Source organism: Coenobita brevimanus, chromosome 101, assembly GCF_032717465.1.
Source record: "Coenobita brevimanus isolate Jiangsu-jjx chromosome 101, ASM3271746v2, whole genome shotgun sequence".
Lineage (NCBI taxonomy): Eukaryota > Metazoa > Arthropoda > Malacostraca > Decapoda > Coenobitidae > Coenobita > Coenobita brevimanus.
In genome coordinates, this window is record NC_137054.1 from 63,356,824 (window position 1) to 63,379,019 (window position 22,196).

At 40.8% G+C, this 22,196-nt stretch overlaps 1 protein-coding gene across 1 annotated transcript in view; it reads left to right on the top strand.

Moving 5' to 3' along the window:
* Window positions 1-22,196, top strand: part of LOC145414951 (kelch-like protein diablo) — a 278,482-nt gene that overhangs the window by 144,833 nt on the left and 111,453 nt on the right. The window contains exon 6 of the mRNA XM_080284363.1: window positions 275-361. Within this exon, the coding sequence (XP_080140489.1) occupies window positions 275-361 (87 nt within the window). The remainder of the gene's footprint in view (window positions 1-274; window positions 362-22,196) is intronic.

Here is a 22,196-nt window from a genome sequence, read left to right on the forward strand (position 1 = left end):
ACCACTTGAGAGCCCGGGATAATTCAAAATAACACAGAATCACAAAAGTGACGCCCCGCGGTATGATCCATTGTGGCCGAGCGTCACAAAAGTGACGCCCCGCGGTAAAAAAAAAAAAAGAAAGAAAAAAAAAAAGGCATCTGGTTATAGGTAGTTACAGTGGATTTAAATGTCAGAAAGCCATTTTCATTTAATAACAGTTTCAATCAGCAACTCACAAACTTGTGTAGATTCTGTTCTCTCCAACTTATCTTAACCAACTTCCATTTGGCAGGTGTTGGAGCATGTTCGTCTGCCCCTCCTCAGCCCCAAGTTCCTTGTGGGCACTGTGGGGTCAGACCTTCTCATCAAGAGTGATGAGGTGGGTAGACTGTTTCATTTGTCTTATGTATTTATATAAAGTTGTCTTATTCGTTGTGCATTTGTATATATATGTGGGTCATTTTATTTGTACATATTAATCCCTCCATTTTGAAGATGCTTTTTCCCCTGAGAAATGGTAAAATTGACCTAATAAAGCATATTCATTTTCAGCCATATATAATGGAAATGTACATCATACTGTTATGACCATTTACTTAATTATCATTTATAGGCATTTGCTTAGTGATTACAGTATGGTTAGAACCTCCAGCCAAGTTGTTATTTATTGCATTAACCAACTGCCTTGAAAATAATATGATATGCCTAAAGAATCATAACAGACCTCAACAAATAAGTTGACATTACTCACGTCTCACATATTTTGTATTTTATTGTCCTCTAATGCATCAGGCATGCAAAATAGCAATGTAGCACACTTAACAGACATACAGTATACAGTAAAATGACATTTGTATTAATACTACCCAGGGCCAGCCTTGCGTAACTTTTCTACCCCATTCCCGGGCTTGATGTTTCCAGCGAAATACTTGTGCATGTGTGGCATGTTCACCAAATTGTTGTGCCATGTATTTGGGCCATGAAAAATCGCAGAAAAAAAATGTCATTGGCCTGGAGTCAGTTGGGTAACAAATGACATGTTGGCATGTCGTTGGCCCAGAATAGTGTTAAATGGGAAGTGAAAGATAAAAATGGCAGAATGTTGGTAGAGAAGGAAGAAAAATGACTAGATTGAGAAAGCATTTTAAGGTAGTTAAACATAGAGAATGAAAGTAACACAAGTGGCTGGGAGAAGGAAGGAGATGAGAAGGGAGGAATAGTTCAGTAGGATGGAAATAACAAAAGCAGTGAAGAAAGTCAAAATGGGAACGCCCCAGGAATTGATGGAATGTGTGGTGAAATGCTGAAGCACAAGGGAGAGATAGCAGTAGAATGGATACGGAAGATATGCAGATTGTCTTTGGAAGAAGGTAGAGTCTTGGAGAATTGAAGTCAATCATAATTATTCCTTAGTACAAAAGAAAAGGGAAAAAGAATTGTGTGGTAATCATTGAATCATAGGGGCATTTGTCCTCACAGTGTAATAGGAAAAGTACAGTAAAAGTCCAATATTTCGGCATCCAATTCCCCGGCAAATCTGACATTTCGGCAGTTTTGAGAAATAGTCCCATTTACGAAAATCTCCGATCGTTCGGCAGATTCTCCGATTTTTTTCGTCAGTCTTGAAATTCTCCATGAGGCTCGCCAGCTAGCTACCCGCCTTTACCCGCCTTAGTGAGTGAGATAGTGAAAGTGATGGAACGAGTCTACCACTGCCATGAAGCTCAGAGGCTAGCTCTTTCTCCTATAGCATAAAGAGAGGACAAACATGTAGTGAGTCTAGCATGGGAAAGAGAATCTGTTTCGCCATTCTTCCGCCATTCTTCCGAGTTGTTGCCGTGCTGCTGCCGACTTCTCTTGATTCTTCTGTGTGCTTTGTGAACTTCGTACCGAAATACCTCTGAAATTACTATTCGAGTGTGCTGTAAGCACCGTAACGTCAGACAGGAGCTTTGTAACACCTGAGTGGACCAGCCGTGTGTTGTGAACAGTATAAACATCTGCGTGCTTTGAAAATGGCCTCCACGTGTGGAAAGTTAACTGGTGTTAGCAAGAAGCGTACACATAAGATGTGGACTTCTTCCAGCATTAGCAGACTCCAATCAACCCCTTCTATTGTACATATGTAAATAAGGAACCTACTATAAGTTTAGGTAAGTGCATGTGAACTTGTAGGCCTACTGTACCATTACATTTATATACAGTACACCCTCATTATCGACGGGGGTTAGGTACTTAAGATACCCGTCGATGCCTAAAACCGTCGATACCGATTTTCGTCTGGTCAGGTACCCTTTATTTATATACAGTATTTTAATATCCCTTCAATCACTCATATGTAATATGGAGTTTAGTTTTAGTGTTTCTTAGAAATAAATTAGTTAGGCAATTGAAAAACTGAATATCATAATAAAACTACTTATATTAAGTAAAGAATTATGGAAAAAATAGCATAATCTCTGATGTTGATGCATAGTGGTTGTACACTGGACCTCAACTTGTAATGGCTGCTGTATCATCACTTCTCTCTCCACTTACACCTCACTTCATCTAAAAATAAAAGGCGAAACCAGCAGTTGTAGCCATCCATGTGTTTACATAACCGAGTGTGTAAAAAAAAAAAAAAAAAAAAAAAACGAAAGCAGCAGTGGTGGTCATTCATACGTTCTAATAACTGAGAGTGTGGGGCAAGTGTTACGTTAGATCAGCTGTTCGCACCGATCTTCACAACACACGCCAGTGCTGCTAGCTCATACCAGAGAGACCACGCTCTCCTATTTACTTTCATTCTCAAGAGCTTCCTTTCATTCTTGATATTCCATTTCTCCCAGACCTAAATTTTCACGACTGTATGGCAGTTTATGCTACCAAAGATGAATCTTAGCCTAGCTTTCGCTAGGATCTTCTTTTAGGAAAATTCAACTCTCCTTATGCTCGTATATTTCATATTTAATCTCTGCCTAACTTTTGCAAGAAATATCCTTTATTGACAAAAAATCCAACTCGTCTTTAACATTATAACAAATGATACAGGAGCATGGGTTTTATCATATGTCCTTCTGCATTACCACACAACAGCACAGACACACGATCTTTTGCTGCTTTAAAGCCTGGCGCACTTTTCTCCTCCTTCGAAATGTACGTTCTTTTAGGCATTTTCTTCCACCACAGGCGTGTTTCGTCCGCATTAAACACTTGTTCATGCCTGTACCCTTTCTCCCTTATAAGTTCAGCAAAGTCACGTGGGTACGATTCTCCTGCTATCTGATCTGCTGAAGCTGCTACACCAGTCATCCTAATGTTATGTAGGCCATACCTTTTCTTAAAATTCTCGAACCAGCCCTTGCTGGCTACAAATTTCTTTTGCCTAGAGCAGAAGCACCAACATTACTAGGCCTATCACCATCGTCATTACTTTCACCATCATCACTATTTTCACCTGCCTCACTTTCATCACCATTACCTTCACCAACACCACTGCTTTCACCAGCAAACCGAGCGTAGAGTTGTTTTGCTTTGTTTCTGATGAACTGGGAGTCTAGCGGCACGTGTCGACGGTTTAAGTCCTCAGTCCAAATATTCAGTGCCTTTTCCACCTTCACCAAGGCATCATCTCTCACATGCATCGTTACTTTAGCCGATCCTGGTGTGCACGAAGCCAGAGCATCTTTAATGTCTTTTTCTCTCCATTTTATGCCACGAACACTGGACTCATTCATGCCATACTCGCGACCAACCGCTGCATAGCTCATTCCACTTCTAAGTTTTTGTAATATTTTGTTCTTTACTTCCAAGGTAAGTACTTTCCTTGCTCTCTTAGCTGCCTTATTTCCAGTTGGAGTGTTACAAGGGCGCTTCGGAGCCTTGATGATCGCGAAAGCACGATAGATGTGGCCGAACACGATATGAGAACAACAGACAAACGTGTACTGATGCTGTTGTTTGTTAGGTCGGCGGGAACATGCTGCGAGCAGCCAGAGACACCTGGCAGGATGGCGCGCAAACTTGCTGGGAGGTGCCAGTACAATTCTTTATTTTTTTATTTTTTTAATAATAATAATTTAACTCCCAGGAGACAAAAAAACCGTCGATAATCAAATCCGTCCATAAAAAAAACGTCGATAATGAGGGTGTACTGTACTATAAGTTTAGGTAAGTGCATGTGAACTTGTAGGCCTACTGTACCATTACATTTATATACAGTGTGTTCACTAATTTCTTTATTTTTCATATTCATGTATAGTACTGTATTCATTACAGTATTGTACAGTATCAAACAGTATACAGTACTCTCTCCAAACACATTTGTAATGATATGAGTAATGATGATAGTGTTCACCGAAACATATAAGGTACTGAGTGGGTAGGGTTTTCGATAATTCGGCAATTTTGATATTTCGGCACTTGCCTGGTCCCATAGATGCTGAAAAATCGGACTTCTACTGTATATGGTAGAGTTCTTATTGACAGAGTTAGGGAAAGAACAGAGGAATTAGTTGGAGGAGAACAGGAAGGATTCAGGAAGGGAAGAGGTTGTGTATATCAGGTATTTGTCCAGAGGTATTTATAGAAAGGTTTCTGGAGGAGGGGAAGAAGTTGTATGTGGCCTTCCTGGATTTAGAAAGAGCATATAACAGAGTGGATACAAAAAATATAGAAAACATAAAAAATATATGGAATAAATGAGAAGCTGTGGAATGTCGTAAAGCTTATGTATGAGGGCGCTACGGTTCCAGTGCATGTGGATGGTGAAATGAGTGAATTTTTCTATCTGAATGTTCGATTGAAACAGGGATGTGTCATGTCTCCATGGTTGTTCAGTTTGTATATGGATGGAGTTGGAAAAGAGATACAACATAGGGCAGTGGATGTTGGAGTGGCCCTAACGAGAGAGAGCAGCATTTGAAAACTTTCTGTTCACTCATTTGCAGATGATGCTGTATTGTTAAATGAAGACGAAGGTGAATTGCAAGGCTTGGCGAATGAGCTTGGGAGAGTTTGAAAGAAATGGACTTTGAAATTGAATGTAGGAAAGAGTAAAGTTACGGTCTTTGAGAGGAATGAAGTCACTGAATGCATAGGCCTAGTGCATTTAAGTACTGTACTTGGGTTGTGTGATGAGTAAAGATGCAAGTTTAAAGGATGAAGTACCTAAATGGGTACAGTAGGGAAGAAAGGTTGCTGGTTTATTGAAAACAGTGGTAAGAAATAGGGAAGTGAACGTGGATGTAAAAAAGTAGCTGCATGATAGTAACGTGATCTGCACTTTTACGTATGGAAGCGAAACTTGGGCCTTGCTGCAAGGGCACAAGTCAAGAGTGAGAGCAGTGGAAATGAGTTATTTGAGAGGAGCATGTGGAGTTACATGGAAAGACAGACTGGCAAATGAGGAAGTGGAGGAGCATTGTGGTGTGTGTGTGGATGTGATAGTGTTAGGAGAAATACACTGAGTTGGTTTGGCCATGTGGAAAGGAAGGAGGGTGAGAAACTAACAAGGAGAATGTATGTTAGTGAGATGGAGGTGGGGAGAGGGAGAGAGAGAGATCGAGGATGAGATGAAGGGATAGAGTGGAGAGGTATATGAGAGAGGGTGATGTAAGTTGGGGGAAGGGCATCGAAATGGCATTGGACAGGGTGACATGGAGGCAATTTGTTTGTGGCCACCTCTTACAGGATTAGGACATCTGGCTGTAGATGGACACAGATACAATTTTTTTCAGAGAATGGAAAGTACACATTCATCATTCATTCATCATCCAATCCTACATTGCCCCATGAGGAGCATAGGAGCCTGGGGCTAGGCAAGTTGGTCCTGACATTTAAGATGAGAGTGACCAGCCTCACTCATCCCTGAGTGGCATTACGTGAGCAATAAACCCCAACCACCCCTTGAATGTAAACCTTCACCGGCTCAATCCGATTGGAGCTCCGTAATCACCCACTAAACCACCAGGTGCCAAAATTTGGTTATATGGTTACCACCTAGCGTAGTAAATGGTTTCCTGGTGTATAGAAAACCATTTGGCATGTCGCTCAGTGTGGAGTCACCCACAGGCAGAAGGAAGAGGAAAGAAAGAAGGAAAGACAGAAGAGGGAGTGCAAAGTTACCCGTAGGCAGATGGTTGAGGAAGGAATGAAGGAAAGAAAGACAAAAGAGGATGGAAGGAAAGAAGGATAGAGGAGAGGGAAGGGCAGACACCAGAGACCAGCACTACATCGAGTGAGTGGATGGTGAGCCCCCCCACCTACCTAAAATGGAAAGTACTATCTGTGTATGATCCTGGTTGAAAGTACTATCTGTGTATAATCCTGGTTGTTTAAAATGTAAAAAAAATATATCGTCCTTAATACTGTATCCTCATAGTCCAAGCAAGATGCTCTCACTAAAGCTGCCTAGCACTGGACAGTTCTACTGCAGTGTTCCGCTTATTGTAATTAGCATATGCTTAAACTCACATTTAAGTATGTCTTGCTGGAAAACTGGCATAGAAATAAAAGCAATTGTCTTGTGGGTAATTGAGGCGCTGCAGTCAGACTGAGCTGATGAAGGTTTATATCCAAGGGATGGTTGGGGTTTATTGCTCATGTAATGCCACTCAGGGATGAGTGAGTCTGGTCATTCTCATCTTAAATGTCAGGACCAACTTGCCTAGCCCCGGGCTCCTACAGGTATGCTCCTGATGGGGCAATGTAGGATTGGTTGACAATTTTTTTTTTTTTTTTTTTTTTTTTTTTTTTTAATGCATGAAAGAAGGAACCAAAGGCCAGGAGCACATAAACCATTCCTTCCAGGAAAAAACAAAAACAGTACAAAAGAGATCCAAATTCAAGATCCGTTCATTTCGAGATGCCAGGACACGCTGCGTGTAAAAGACTGGAGATCATAGGAAGTAGGAAATACAGACAGAGGGAGACAGTTCCAGAGTTGACCTGTTGCATAAATGAAACACTGGGAGTAATGGTTAACTCTTGCATTAGAGAGTTGGACAGAAAAGGGATGAGAATTTGTTGCTAGGCGAGTGCTACGCACCCGTCGTAGAGGTGGAGGGATGCAAGCAGACAGTTCAGAGGAACAGTGACCACTGAAGTAGCGATAGAAAAGAGATAAAGATGCAACAGTGCGACGAAGAGACAGAGGTTGAAGGGAGCCATTAAGAGGAGGAGAGTTGATGAGACGAAAAGCCTTTGACTCCATCCTATTGAGAAGAGCTGTATGTGGGGAGCCTCACCACACGAGAGTTGTACTCTAAACGGGGCGAATAAAACCCGTGTATAAAGTCAACAACTGTCTAGGAGTAAAGAAGGTACGGAGTCGGCTTAGCACACCTAATCTCTCGGAAGGAGATTTTACAAGAGATGTAATATGATTTTTCCAAGATAAGTCCCGAGTGAATGAAACCCCAAGCATGTTCAAGGATGATGCAGGATTGAGCTGGATATTATTAAACTTTAGAGGGTACTCCTGTGGAAGGTTTTGTCAGGTTGATAGGTGTAAAAGCTGAGTTTTTGATGCATTAAAAACAACAAGATTATTTTTACCCCAGTCAGAGATACGAGCCAAGTCAGACATTAGGTGTGCCATAACCTATTCCCTTGTTTGTTGAAGTAACTGCTGAGATGGACGTTGCGGGAACCGAATGGAAAGGTGAAGGGTGGAATCATCAGCATACGAGTGGATAGGGTTAGATGTACAACTTAGAAGGTCATTGATGAATAAAAGGAAGAGAGTTGGTGATAGGACAGAGCCCTGAGGAATACCACTGTTGATAGATCTAGAAGAACGATGGCCGTCTACAACAGCAGCTATCGAACGACCCGAAAGGAAGCTATTGATGAAGGCAGAGATAGAAGGATAGAAACTGTAAGAGGGCAGTTTGGAAATTAAAGATTTATGCTAGACTCGATCGAAAGCCTTTGAGATGTCAAGTGCAATGGCAAAGCTTTCGCCAAAGTCCCGAAAGGAGGATGACCAGGAGTCTGAAAGGTAGGTGAGAAGATTGCCAGTGGAGCGTCTCTGACGGAGCCCATACTGACGATCAGAATTAAGGTTGTGATAGGAAAGATGCTTTAAAATTTTTCTGTTAAGAATTGACTCAAAAAGTTTTGAGACAGAGGATGTTAAAGCAGTTGGGTGATAGTTAGAGGGTTGGGAATGGTCACCCTTCTTTGGGACTGGCTGAATGAGAGCAAGAGGGAAAGGTACAAGTTGAAAGACAAAGGCAAAAGAGTTTACCTTGGCAGAGTGTAAGCACTGAAGCACAGTTCTAGAGGACAACAGGAGGGACTTCGTCAGGCCCATATGTCTAGTTAGTTTTGAGGCCAGTGATGGCAGAAAATACATCACCTGAAGAGTCTGAGGGGGGAAGTGATGGAGGAATGTCACTGGAATCATCTAAGGTGGAATTGGAGGAGAAAGTCTGAGCGAAGAGATCTGCTTTATCAGTAGAAGAAATAGTACAGAACCATCAGAGTAGAAAAGAGGAGGGAAGGATGATGAGGTAAAGTTGGTAAGGTGACAGAAGGAGCGGGAGAATTCGAGTTTGAGAGTTAAGAGCACTTAGTGCAGATAAAATTATTTTTAGCGGTGCGAAGAACAGACTTAGCACAATTCTGGGCAGAAACATAAACAAGATTTGATTCAGGGGTGGGTTGGCTCAGGTACCTTTTATAGGACCTGTGCTTGTTGTAGACAGCATTAGAACAAACGTGATTGAACAAAGGCTTTCTTGCATTAGTCTAGGATATGATAATGGTGATGTTTGATATTTATTTAACAACTACAGGTCATCTTCGCTTTACAGTGGACCGTTATGCTTTCTTGTGTTACATGATCCTAACATTATAACAACCTTTTTTCAATGTATAGTCGCCCCAAGAAGTGATGGCAGGGTATCCAGAAGATTTTGGTCGGCAATAATGCACATACTTTTTTTTATATCTTTACAAGGCAAAACCTATTATGCAAAAATGTAACTGAAAATAATAAGTAAATGCCAAAGTTCCAGTACATTTCAGAATCATCGGAAGCAATTCGTTAATTATGAAAATAGGAAATCCTAAAGGGAACTGACTGAAATTTCAGAACTATCATTCAGAGACAGTTAGGAATAATTTGCAGAGCCTAAATCTAGTATGGTAATACACATTAATTTTTAAGTAGTGCACTGAAATGTGCCCTCTGCAGTGAGTGGGTTCACCTAGCATGCAAAAGTATGGATGCAAACGATCATCCATTTATGAAGAAGAGCCACCAGCTGGGCTTGGGCTGTGTAGCCAATGTGTTGTACCTGCAGGTGAGGTCTTGGCTGGTGGAGAAAGCAGAGTCACAAAGAAGGAGCTGGAAGATGAAGTAGTTGTGCCTATTTTTCAGACTATCAAGGATGTTTCAAGCAGACCGGAGGCACTAGAGACCAAGGTCTCATCACCCGTGGCTGTCACCAAGGATGAGGCCAAGTCATTTGCAGATGCTGTTTGGGGGTCTGTTGTTGGGGATGGGAAGGATCTTCCTAGAGGTGTGGTTGAGATCAGTGCTAATGGCCAGAAAAAAGCCATCCATAATCAACAGGTACTGATCGTAAAACCAAAAAGCGGTGCTGACACTCCGATGAGTTAAATGGAACCAGAAGACATAAGAGATGTACTTGACTCGGTACTGGTTGATAGCTGCTTTTAGACCAAGGCTGGTGGGCTGGTAATGAAGTTTTCATCAGCAGAAGCCAAAAATGAAGCAGTTGGGGTACTGAATGATCATTTTGGCTTCGATGGCACTTTTTTGCATGTTGGGGCCAAAGAAAATGCTGCCAAAAATGACCCTGACAGGCCTTTCCTCTTCCTTGGGCGACTCGGACATCATCCCAAGCATTCTAAGCAAAAACAATAAAATTAAGATGCTTGTGGACGGAGTTTGTACCCCGCAATCTTTTCTTCACAAGAACTAAGAATGACACTAAAACCACTGTCTTGAAGATGTCGCCTGAGGTGAGATCCTCCATCATTGAACATGGCAACTATATTAATTTGGATCTTACAATATGCTGCATTTTTGGTAGATTCTGGGTTACACAGTGTTATCACTGTGAGGGTTTTGGTCATATATCCGAGAGGTGTTCTAGAAATAATGGTGAAACTAAATGTGTTTTTTGTGCTGGAGCCCATAAATACTGTATAACGATTATAGTAGTGGAAATTCTCCCAAATGCGTCAACTGTGCATCCTTAAGACATCAAGAAGCTAATACTAATCCAGTCAGTTGCCCATTTTGCATCTAGTAGAGACTGTCCAATTATGATTTCTTATAGGAATACTGTAGATTGATTGAAAACACAACTTTGACCATTAAAAAAACTGACTGCAGTAAACTCCCGATTATCCGGCCCAGCATTACCCGGTATATGACATTATTTGGCATTGCTAATGGCTGAATTAAAATAGTATCTGGCAGAAAACATTAAATCTTTGACATCACCCAGCATGAAGGACCCTTTCTTCTGGCTAAAAGTACATTATTATCCTGCATGAGACATGTGTTTTCATCAGACCTCCAGCCACAATCACAAAAAAAGAAAATAAAGAAATAAAATACACAGAAAGAATGGGGTTATACTGTCCATATACTGTAATGTGAAAGGGGTGGAATGTTGAGGGAGAATTGACAGTTGGTGGGGCTAGCAGCTCACGGGATGTTTGGTGGTGGTTAGGGAGGGGAGATGCAGTGGCTGGGAGATAGGAGTAGAAGAGTTTTGATTGACTAAGGCAGGGGAGGGAGAATTCTAATGCAGAGTTTTGATTGGCTGGCAGCAGGAAGGTGAGTGTTCCCTTACTCTTCATTGTATTCCTCTGCTGCTATGATGCCGATATTCAAACGAACCTACACTGCACTCTGTGTCTCTTCCAAGACATTATTATTATTAAATGGTAATGTTGCAATGGGTTTCCCTCCAAAACCTGGCCGGCCTTCTAGTGCTACTGTAGCTCTCTGACACATCACATTGTTTCCCCCCTCCCCCTCTCCCCTCTCTGGTATGCTCATACAGTGTTCTGAAGTGTACGTTACTACACTGTACAAGTGACTGTTGGATTCTGCTAAGGGACCGATGAAAGTGTATTGGAAAGAAAAGTCTGTTAAATTGTGTTACTAAACAAGAAGAGTTTATAAAAACGTGTTTATTTTACTAAGCAAAATAATCATGCTCCAAAGGAATTGTTAATGATATATAAAATAATTTAGATGACTGTTTCTTCCCAGGTGAAATTTGTCCTCACTACTACGAGATGAAAGTTTTGTTGTGTTCTGTGTGGCAGTGCTAGATTGAAGAAAGTACAGTATGGTGTACACAGTACAGTAGTGCAGCATGCTTCATTTTATTCATGTTGTTTTCTGTTTTTTGATGTTTTGATTGTTTATTTTCAGTGTTATTGTACAGTATTCTCCAATAATGTCTACATCATCACCACCATCAAGATGAAATATGTTTCTGTACATAAGATCAGAGTGTACTTCACAGTACATGCAGTACTTCAATATTAGGAATGTCTTTGAGCTGATTTTGGACGATTTATAGTGTTTACAAAGTGCATTATAAAGTACATGTACTGTTGGGTGAAAGAAAATGGGTCTCCTGGCTGGAGGAACTTTGATGTTATCCCCATCATCAACATGAAATTGCATCTATATATAAAATTATAGTGCACGTAACAGTGCATTGCAGCATTTTATTTTTAGGAATGTCTTTTAGCTGCTTTTTGACATTTTAAAGCATTTTGTGTGGGTTAGACAGTGGATAAGTGTTATAGGGTTAGGGGGCTAGGGGCCCCATAGAAGGATACTTGAGGGATTGCTGTGTATATGTATATATATATATATATGAATACAGTATATATATATATATATATATATATATATATATATATATATATATATACAGTACAATCCCAGTTAACCGGGTGGCTTGGGGAATTTACCTTCCCGGTTACAGATTTTTCCCGTATTTCTGATTTTCAAGTCAAATCTATACAAAGGCTATCACAGCAGTAAATACACTTCAGGTACTCACCAGTCACATTAGGGGTTACACTAAGAGATTCCGCCTGAAAAACTGCCTTGTAAACACGCACCATGGTCATAACGCACGTGCGTGCAATGTCTAGCAATTTGCAGTACTGCAAATTGCACCAGTCCATTGTTTACTGAATTCCTGTATTCATTATATGTACTGTACTCATTAAAATTGAAAAATAAAATAAAGAAATAAAAGCTTGAACATTTATTAGTGAACTGATGATGTGTTAAGACTGCACTGTAGAATTATCATGACACCTGTGCCCCCACGTGAGTTTTGTTTACGTTTCTGACCCCGACTGTTCTTCTTCTTCCCCACCTGACCTCCATCACTCCACCCCTCACCCGCCACTCAGCTGTTTTGCAGAAAGTAAAATAAATGATGTACGTATGAAATGCAGGCATATTATTTATTAATTTTTCTTCCAACAAAGTAAACTTTCATTCCTATTAACATTTATATTCAGCCATTAGTGTTTTATAATGTTCGCCTTTTTCAAGTCTGTTGCATACGTCCAGCTTCTGTTTCAAGGTAAGCACGATACGCTTACGTTTAGTTTGCACTTTAGGCATTTTGGAGTGTACAAATTACCGTCTATCAGAGGAACACATTAGCAAGAGAGCTTGTTTACCGTCTGGTGGCAAAAAGCAGACTGGTGATTTTTGGAGGGTGTGGAGGATGACTGAATTCAAGTAGGGGAAAGAGGGGGAGAGGAGGGGTGGTTAAGAGGATTTGCTAGGGATTTACATTAGCCAGAAATGCCTTCACCTCGCTTTGTCTGACTTCACCCAGCCTCGCGTGACACGATCTAACGGCGGTTTGGCGGTCCATTCAAATTGGCGCACAGTTATAACTTACTGACATTTTTACCAGCCCTTGAATTTTCCCATTTTTCTGAGTATTCCGTTTGTCTGGATACAGGATAGCTGGGATTGTACTGTATATATATATATATATATATATATGTATATATATATATATATATATATATATATCATCATCATCATCATCATCATCATCAGCCGTTTGAGTATCCACTGCAGGACCGGCCTATCCCGACCGAAGTCAGGATGATACAGCCAATGTATCTCTACCAAGTGGCTTAGGCTCTCTGGTAGATATTGTATGTAGGGTGAGAAGTGCTTGTAAGTGTAATTGTAGTGTTGGAGTGGCTTTGGATGTGTGTGTAGTCTGTGAACCAAGTGTAATCGGCCCACGGAAGCCAACTGGGTGCAAGCATACTTTTTATAGTAAGCGACACTGGTTCAACCACAGCACCCCTTGTGTCCGCCAATGCTGTACGTGGCCGGGTAAACACTCCCAAAGTTTATTACCCTGGTGGGGCGCGAACCCTGGTTCACCCGTGTATGAAACGCACACTCTACCACTGTACCCCAGAGGCTCATATATATATATATATATATATATACAGGGTGTAACGCGACATGTGACAAAAACTTACACCAATGATCTATCATGTAATATTGAGTATATTTTGTTCTATAAACATATGCTCTCTGCGACCCCAGTTCAGTACCCAGCATTCGGCTTTTTTGTGTAAAAGCTTTGTCTCTTGCATGTGCCATTGGATGAGAGCTTCGCGGGGCGACGGGAGACGAGTATTATTAGCTTATACTGTACTGTACATGAAAATCCCATATCCTATCAGTAGACATGAGTTTTAAGAAGAAACTTTACGTAGTCTATTGATTCTTTAACATCAAGTCATGCACTCATGCAATTCTTATGCACAAAGTGACTGTAATTAAGGATTAAATTCATATTTTGTGGCTTGCAAGGATGTAGGGAGGGAGAGAGGACAGGCTGGTGTGTTGTTGCCAGTTATGTAATATTTGGTTTGTAGGATGTTGCTACCAACATTATCATAACACCCACAGCTTATTCAGTGAAAGAACGTTATTCTAAAGGGAGATTAGCCTCACTTTAAGTCAGGAAGAATTTTACTTATCACATTTTTGCTGCTGCAAGTAAACATGGCACCATTGGGTATCTCCACCTGTGTTCCTCTCTGCAGAACTGGCATTACCATCGCAGAATCCGTTAAAAAATACACGATATCTGAATATTCTTCATTGCTGTACATGCTGTTTCATGAACAAGTGAAGCTGAACCTGGTGAACAACAGAATGCGGAGAACAGTATTTAAAGTATTTGCCTCCCCTGCAAATGTTCCCGTTCAAATGGCAGTGGATGCAGGGTTGCTAAGTCCTTCTCATCAATCTCGCTAGTTTAGTCCCGAAAACTTGCTAGAATGTCGCTAGATAATAAACACTGCAAAACATCGTTAGAAAATACGATAAAATCTTTAGAATATCACCTAAAAATGGCAAAAATATCCAGAATGTAGCTAGATATCATGTTGCCAGATGTTAGTGCTGCAAGTAGAAGCAAAAAAATAGGTCTACCCGCATATTCGTTACATTTGCAATCCTGTATCACTGTTCTCACGTCATCATATGAAAAAAATGGTGCCACGTTTACTTGCAGCAGAAAAATTGTAATGAATAATAATATTACTCCTGACTTAAAGTGATGCTAGTCACTCAATACAGTAATGTTCTTTCACTGAATGAGCTGTGGGTGTTATGATAATGTTGGTAGCAACATCCTACAAACCAAATATTACATAACTGGCAACAACACACCAGCCTGTCCTCCCTCCCTCCCTACTCCCTTGCAAACCATAAAATTTGAATTTAATCCTTAATTACTGTTACAGTTGATTTGTGCAAAAGAATTGCATGAATGCGTGACTTGATGGTAAAGAATCAATAGACTACGTAAAGTTTCTTCTTAAAACTCGTGTCTACTGATAGGATATGGGATTTCCATGTACAGTACAGTATAAGCTAATAATACTCGTCTCCCGTCGCCCTGCGAAGCTCTCACCCAATGGCACATGCAAGAGACAAAGCTTTTACACAAAACAGCTGAATGCTGGGTACTGAACTGGGGTCGCAGAGAGCATATGTTTATAGAACAAAATATACTCAAAATTACATGATAGATCATTGGTGTAAGTTTTTGTCATACGTCGCGTTACACCCTGTATGTACATACAGTATATATATATATATATATATATATATATATATATATATATATATATATATATATATATATATATATAAAACCCATTAACGATGGATAGCGCTGCAGCAGTGATGGATTCATCATCAGAGCTTAAATCAGTTGATTTCTCTGCTGACGATGGATTCATTTTACCTGTTAGACGATGTATCATTAAGGTTTCCATCAGTTAACAAATAATACACGTGTTTCTTCCACATGTCTCCAGTGAATGGTCAATATAATTTTTGTCTATTAATAAAACTATATTTCAGTTTATAACAACCTGTCAATGATCTCATATTAGCGTTGTTATGAAATGCTCTGTCACCCCTGCCATGTCATGTTACAGTATGTCAGTGCTGTTATACGACGTTACTTCATGTCAGTGCTGGAATATGTCATGTTAGTGCCTTCGCATCAAGTTATGTTAGTGCAGCCGTGCCTTGCCAGTACTGTCGTATCAATTTATCCTAAGGGGAACGACTCCCCCCAGTTTTATAGAGAAAAAAAATAATTTTGTTACATTCCTCTGTGATATGACAGCAGCAGGGTGTGTGTGTGTGTGTGTGTGTGTGTGTGTATGTGTGTATTTTACACATTTCGTCACTGTCTCACCCATGAATTGACTAACATCCTCCTACTCCATTTAAGGACGTACTTTTCCTATTAATAGCATAAAACTGAAGTACGTACCACAGCAGCGTGGCAGACGGCAGTAAGCGAAGAGGCAGCACACAGTTAGGCCAAGCCACAGTAGTATCCACACAGCACCGCCCATCAGTTTACACCACTGCTAACACGCTTCTCGATACCAAGCCTGAGAGAGAGAGAAAGAATTTGTTTTCTCTACACGAGCATTACTAGCTCATAATAAGGAAAGCTAAGGTCAAGGTCAGTTTAGGTCCAGGATTTCCATATAGAGCTGCCCTTGACATTGGTTATCTTTGTTCTTTCTGACCAACAGGAACTTTCTTCCATGACATGCAGTGAATATGTCTTTCAATAATTCTGTTATATGTGCTAAACAGGACGGTACTTCCAATGTGAATGGGAAAATGGTGACGGGTAGAGCTGGAGCTCCCATTTCTTCAGTCCTTGAGACCAGCTTGTGACCATCCTCTTTTGCTGAACTTTTTTTCAGTGTTTTAATAACACAGAGAGTAGGCTGGCATGCTCTCACATCCAGTTTCCTCTAACTCTCTACAGTGATCTACATTCACATTACATACCACACTTCCTATTCGAAATTCAGCAAAATGGTGTCTCAACATCCAGTCCGGGAGTCGCAGGGAGGGGCGAGGAGGTCTGACCATACAAGCCCCCATCATCTGCCCCTCATCCAGTGACGACCATTTGAGGAGCATGCAACCACTACCGGACTCGCTCTTTGTAAGTTTCTGCAGCATTCGTGGCCTTCCCTCTTGTTTTCTCACTGTTGAACACCACCCCGCCGTGGGCAGCCACCTTGTCATGGTGGGGGAGCTTGCGTGCCCCTGTGATCCCACAAGCCTGCCTGTGGATGTAACGACATCTGGCAGGGTCTCCCACGCGTGTAGGGTTGTGGGTGAGGGGTCTGACTAAGCACTGCCCGAAATGTAGGTTACCCATATGGGTCATCGGTGCCGCCCTCCAGAGGGATTGCCTCGGTGCTGTCCTGAGTTGGTTGGTTGGGTGTCTGGGATGGGAGGTGTTATGCAAGAAGGTCTTTGCACTGGTGGGAGCAGACTTTCATATCACGGGTGTCCTTTTTGGGACACCCTCTGGGGACAAGGTACCCCACTCCCATCAGACCGTGCTCGGTCCCCTCACTCCCTGGTAGGTAGTTTCCCTTGGCTCCTGGTGCCAATTTATGGTCACCAATGTATGTAGAGATAGACTGAACATTTCATTAACCCCTTAACCGCGGGGCGTCACTTTCGTGACGCTTGGGAGCAAGGGATCATACCGCGGGGCGTCGCTTTTGTGATTCTGTGTTATTTTGAATTCACCCGGGCTTCCAAGTGGGGGCTTGTATCATCTATTAGTACTGCCAATGTCCAGCACTAGTCAGCACTCCTAATCTCATCTGTACTCCCATCCATTGTTGACAATTTAGCCATTTCTCCCCGTTCTTGACTCCCCTCCCTACCCCCCCTCCATTACCCTATCCTCTCGCCTGCCCGGCCATGCTACGCTAAGTAAATCTTCCCTGGAATTTTTCACTGATTTCATCCATTGAAATAAGCCCTATGTCCTATTCTTATACCAAATAATATATACAAGAAAGAAATAAGGTAAGTGAGAGTGCCATACACCTGGAATTGGCTAATTATCACCTGACAACACCTCACGTGCACTCGTTCGCTAATTTTCGCTGTTTTTTTCCCCTTGAAATATGCCGTATAATCTATTTTCGTAATAAATATACATGTAAGGAGAGAAGGGAGAAGCCTAAGTGATATTTACATTCACCTGGAACTACCTAATTTATAATGTATTGTCTAGATTTCCTGCCAATCATATCAGTGCTACACAAAGCTGTTTCAAGATTTAACATTGGTAGCTCTGATTATATATCTCCTAAGTAGGCCTCTAATCTATTTTCGTAATAAATATACATGTAAGGAGGGAAGGGAGAAGCCTAAGTGATATTTACATTCACCTGGAACTACCAAATTTATAATGTATTGTCTAGATTTCCTGCCAATCATATCAGTGCTAGACTTAGCTGTTTCAAGAAGTAATATTGGTAACTCTGAATAACTCCTAAAGCAGGCCTCTAGGCTGCCTGGCCTCTGCGTTATCAGTGTACTGTCATCTTCCGAAGTGAGAGGACGTATGTTTCTTCTTGCTGACTTCAAGGCCTTTTTTCACCCCCATGCAAATGGCCCTGTGACCTTTACCCCTACTAAACCTCGTGTGGAAAGAGGTAAAGGGCTGACAATTGATAAAAGAGTGACTACGATCTTTCTATTGAGTAAAACAGTGCAAGTGGAATTGTAAATAATGTGTAAATAATGTGTAAACAGCAAGTGAAAGTAATGAATGTAAATATACGTGAACAATGGAAAATAGTTTTATAAGTTATTTCAAGTGACAGTGCACAACACAGTGTAAATAAAATAGAAATGTAAATAACGTAAATAAAATAGAGAACGTAAATAGAAATGTAAATGAGTAGTATTATAAGAATACGAGTATATACCCTAGGAGTAATGAAAGTGAAAGTTTCACTCTAGCATGTCTGAATGCTATGAGTTATGAGAGTGAAGATGAAAGTGACATTCACTCTCAATGCCAGTATACAGGACGAGAAAGTGAATGCTACGTATTTTACTGAAAGAAATTGAATCCCTACAGTGACAATAAACTAATACTACTGAAGGAAACTTATGGATAAAGACTGTAGATATATATAAGTGTTATATAGTAATAGAAATATAAAGTGTGAGGGGTTTTATGAATAATAAATGACAGACTACCATGAGCGAACTAGTGCCAGTGCGACGATCAGACGCGCTCGTAATTTCCATTGCTTTCACAGTGTTTTTTTTTTTGAGTATGGATCCCAAACTACTTGAAAATTGTAGAATGGTGTTTATAGTGTTTGTATCTGGCTGTGGTAATCATATTACGGGTTGTCGGGAAGTGTAAAGTGGAGACTTCGTTACCCTACTTCAGAGGTCTCCACAAGTCCTACGGTAACCGACGAAGGCTCAACAATCATTCCAGGAGAAAGCTGAAGGTATGTGCCATAAGCATATGTAATTTTATTATTCTAGGACTAATAACTGATTTTTGGCAAATATTTTTTGAGAGTCTGTCGGAGCCCAAATAACCCCGCGGCACACGCAAGTCATTGGTAAACAAGCCCGCGGTGTAGGGGTTAAAGCCCTGTCTTCACGTGTGCCCCACTGCTATCGTCACCTCTCAGCCAAGCATTGTACTACAGTAGGCCTATACATTGTGTAGCACCAGGCCAATGTTATGCAAGGGTGATTGTTGTTTTGTTGCAACAATTTACTGTACATGAGTAATGCCACCTGTATTGGTGTGATAGTGTTTGTTTTGTTCTTGGAGACGACTTGGACTGACACAGGAAGTGATTAAGATGGGTTGTCATTTTTATTTCAGTCTTGGGTAGGTGACTTCGGAAAGCTGAGTTGACGTAACCCCCGTTTTATAATGAGTTGATGTAACCCCCGTTTTATAATGTGTTTCAATCTCCCGATTTACGATAAAATCAGTATACGATAAGGTATGACCTGACGTAACCCCATCGTAAAATGAGTATTAACTGTATACTGCATATATATATATATATATATATATATATATATATATATATGTATGTATATTGCCAGACGCGTTAATCCCATATGGGGTGGCCACAAACAAATCGCCTCCACGTCACCCTGTCCCCCGCCATTTCACTGCATTGCTCCCAATTCACACACCCCTCTCTCATATACCTCTCCACTCCATCCCTCCACCTCATCCTTGACCATCCCATCCCTCTCTCCCCTCCCCCTCCACCTCACTCACATGCACTCTCCTCATCAATCTCTCACTCTCCATCCACTCCACATGGCCGTAGATAGATAGATAGGTATTGATGTCTGTCTGTCTATAGCCAGATGCCATAATCCCGTACAGGGTGTCCACAAACAAATTGCTTTCATGTTGCCCCATCCCATGCCATTTTGATTCCCTCCTCTCAGCTTACACCCCTCCCTCTCATATACCTCTCCACATCATACTTTCATCTCATCCCTGGTCACCTTCTCCCTTTCCATCCTTTCCACATGGCCAGACCACATCAGTGTGTTTTTCATAGCTATTTCTATCATTTCCACATCCACACAACAATGCTCCTTCGCTTTCTCATTAGTAAGTGTGTCTCCCCATGTAACACCACATGTTTCTTTCAAATAACTCATTTCCACTGCTCTTACTCTTGACTCGTGTCCTTCCAACAGGGTCCAAGCTTCACCTCCATACATTAGAGTGGGTATCACAATACTATCATGCAGTGACTCTTTTTTTTTTTTTTTTTTTTTTCTTCCATGCTCACTTCCCTATTTTTAATCACTGCTTTCAGTGAACCAGCAACCTTTCTTCCTTGTTGTACCCTTCTATGCACCTCATCCTCTAAACTTCCACCCATACTTATCACACTACCCAAGTACTTAAATGCACTTAAGTTTTCCATCTCCTCACTATCCAGCCTCACTATGCATTCAGTGACTTCATTTCTTCAAAGACCATAACTTTACTCTTCCCTACATTCACCTTTAGATTTCTTTTCTTACAAACTCTTGCAAACTCACTCAGCGAGCCTTGCAGTTCTCCTTTGTCTTTGCTTAACAATAGAGTATCATATGCAAACGGCAGAACAGGAAGTTTCCAAACACTGCCCTCTTTCATTAACGCTGCTTCAGCATCCACTGTACTACTTTGTATTTCTTTTATAGCTCCATCCATATACAAATTAGTCAACCATGGAGATATGAGACATCCCTGTTTCAGTCCAACATTCAGATGCTATAGAAAAATTAACTTAGTTCACCATCTACATGCACTGTAGCCGCAGCACCCTCATACGTACTCTTCACAACATTCAGCAGCTTTCCTTTTACTCAATATATTTTCAGTAGTTTCCTAATTCCTCATCTGTCCACTCTGTCATGTCAATTCTCCAAATCCATGAAGGCTGCATACAACTTCTTTCCTTTCTCTAGAAACTTTTCCACCAAATGCCTTAGGATTAATATCTGATCTACACAACCTCTGCCCTTCCTGAAACCTTGCTGTTCTTCTCCAACTAATTCCACGCTTATTTCCCTTAATCTGTCAATAAGTATCCAATCATATACTTATTCTGTTACACAAAGAAGACAAATGCCCCTATGATTACCACACACTTTTCCCTTTTTCCCTTGTTCTGTACAGGGGAATAGCTATACAGTCATCTCTTAGTATCCATGTTTTTAAAATTCACGGTTTTAAATATCTGCAGGTGGATATAACATAAACGGTTTTAAATATCCGCAGGTGGATACAGTATCGGGCTGGACTTGCTAAAGCATTTTATCTCGACCTCTGCTGACAGTGTTCACTGCAAATGTAACATTATCCCAGGCACAGTTCATGGCTGTTTTAGCGATGGCATTATCCAGTGAATCAAATACAGTACCTGTACAACACTCTTCCTTTTGGCCACTTCATTTATTTATGCCACTAATTCATCAGGGGAAAAGTTAGGACAGGCTGGAGTATTTTTTTTCTTCCATGTACCCTCGATGAGCTGGTCTAAACCGGTTTGCTGCCCTCCCCCTTCCCCCCCCCCCTCTCTCTCGTACCCCTCGATGAGCTGGTCTAAACCGCTTTGCTGCCCTCCTCCCTCCTCTCTCTCTTGTAAGTATTACGAAGCAATACTCACCCAAATCGCACTGAAATCATAAGAAAGTGGCTGAAAGTGTTATTTTATATTATTTTGTGAATTACTGTGATAAAATACATGTGATTTAGTGATATTTTTGCGATAATAAGAGAAGTCATGATGGTAAGCGCATTAGCTAGCGAACATTTTTGTGGTTGCAAACTGTGCAGCAATGCTATTAAATGACTTATGAGATTTTATCAATAAGCTTTATAAATGTAGGTGGTAATAAAAGTCATTCATGACGTTTGATAAAGTTTGTAATGATTTTCCTCACATCGTTACTGTTTCACTAAAGTCTAACGTAAACACTGGAATATTGTAACAGAATCTTAGGAGACTGGCTAGAAATGTTTTATTTTTATTTTTATTGCAATTATTGTGATGAGGTAGTGTAGCTGTAACCCTATTTTGTATGGAGAAGATCTTGTGGTTTGTTGGAGATATCCATCTCCCTGGTCTATTTCTTGATCAGACAGCCAAAACACACCTTGTATTGTCTCGGATCGTTCTCTGTGCTTGGAGTGCCTACAGATATGCAATTTGTTACAAACAATAGTAGAAAGATTGACATTTGTCTGACAAAAATTTTAGCTCTGAAGATTAATGATAAGTGGGTTAAAACACGAGTTGAAAACACA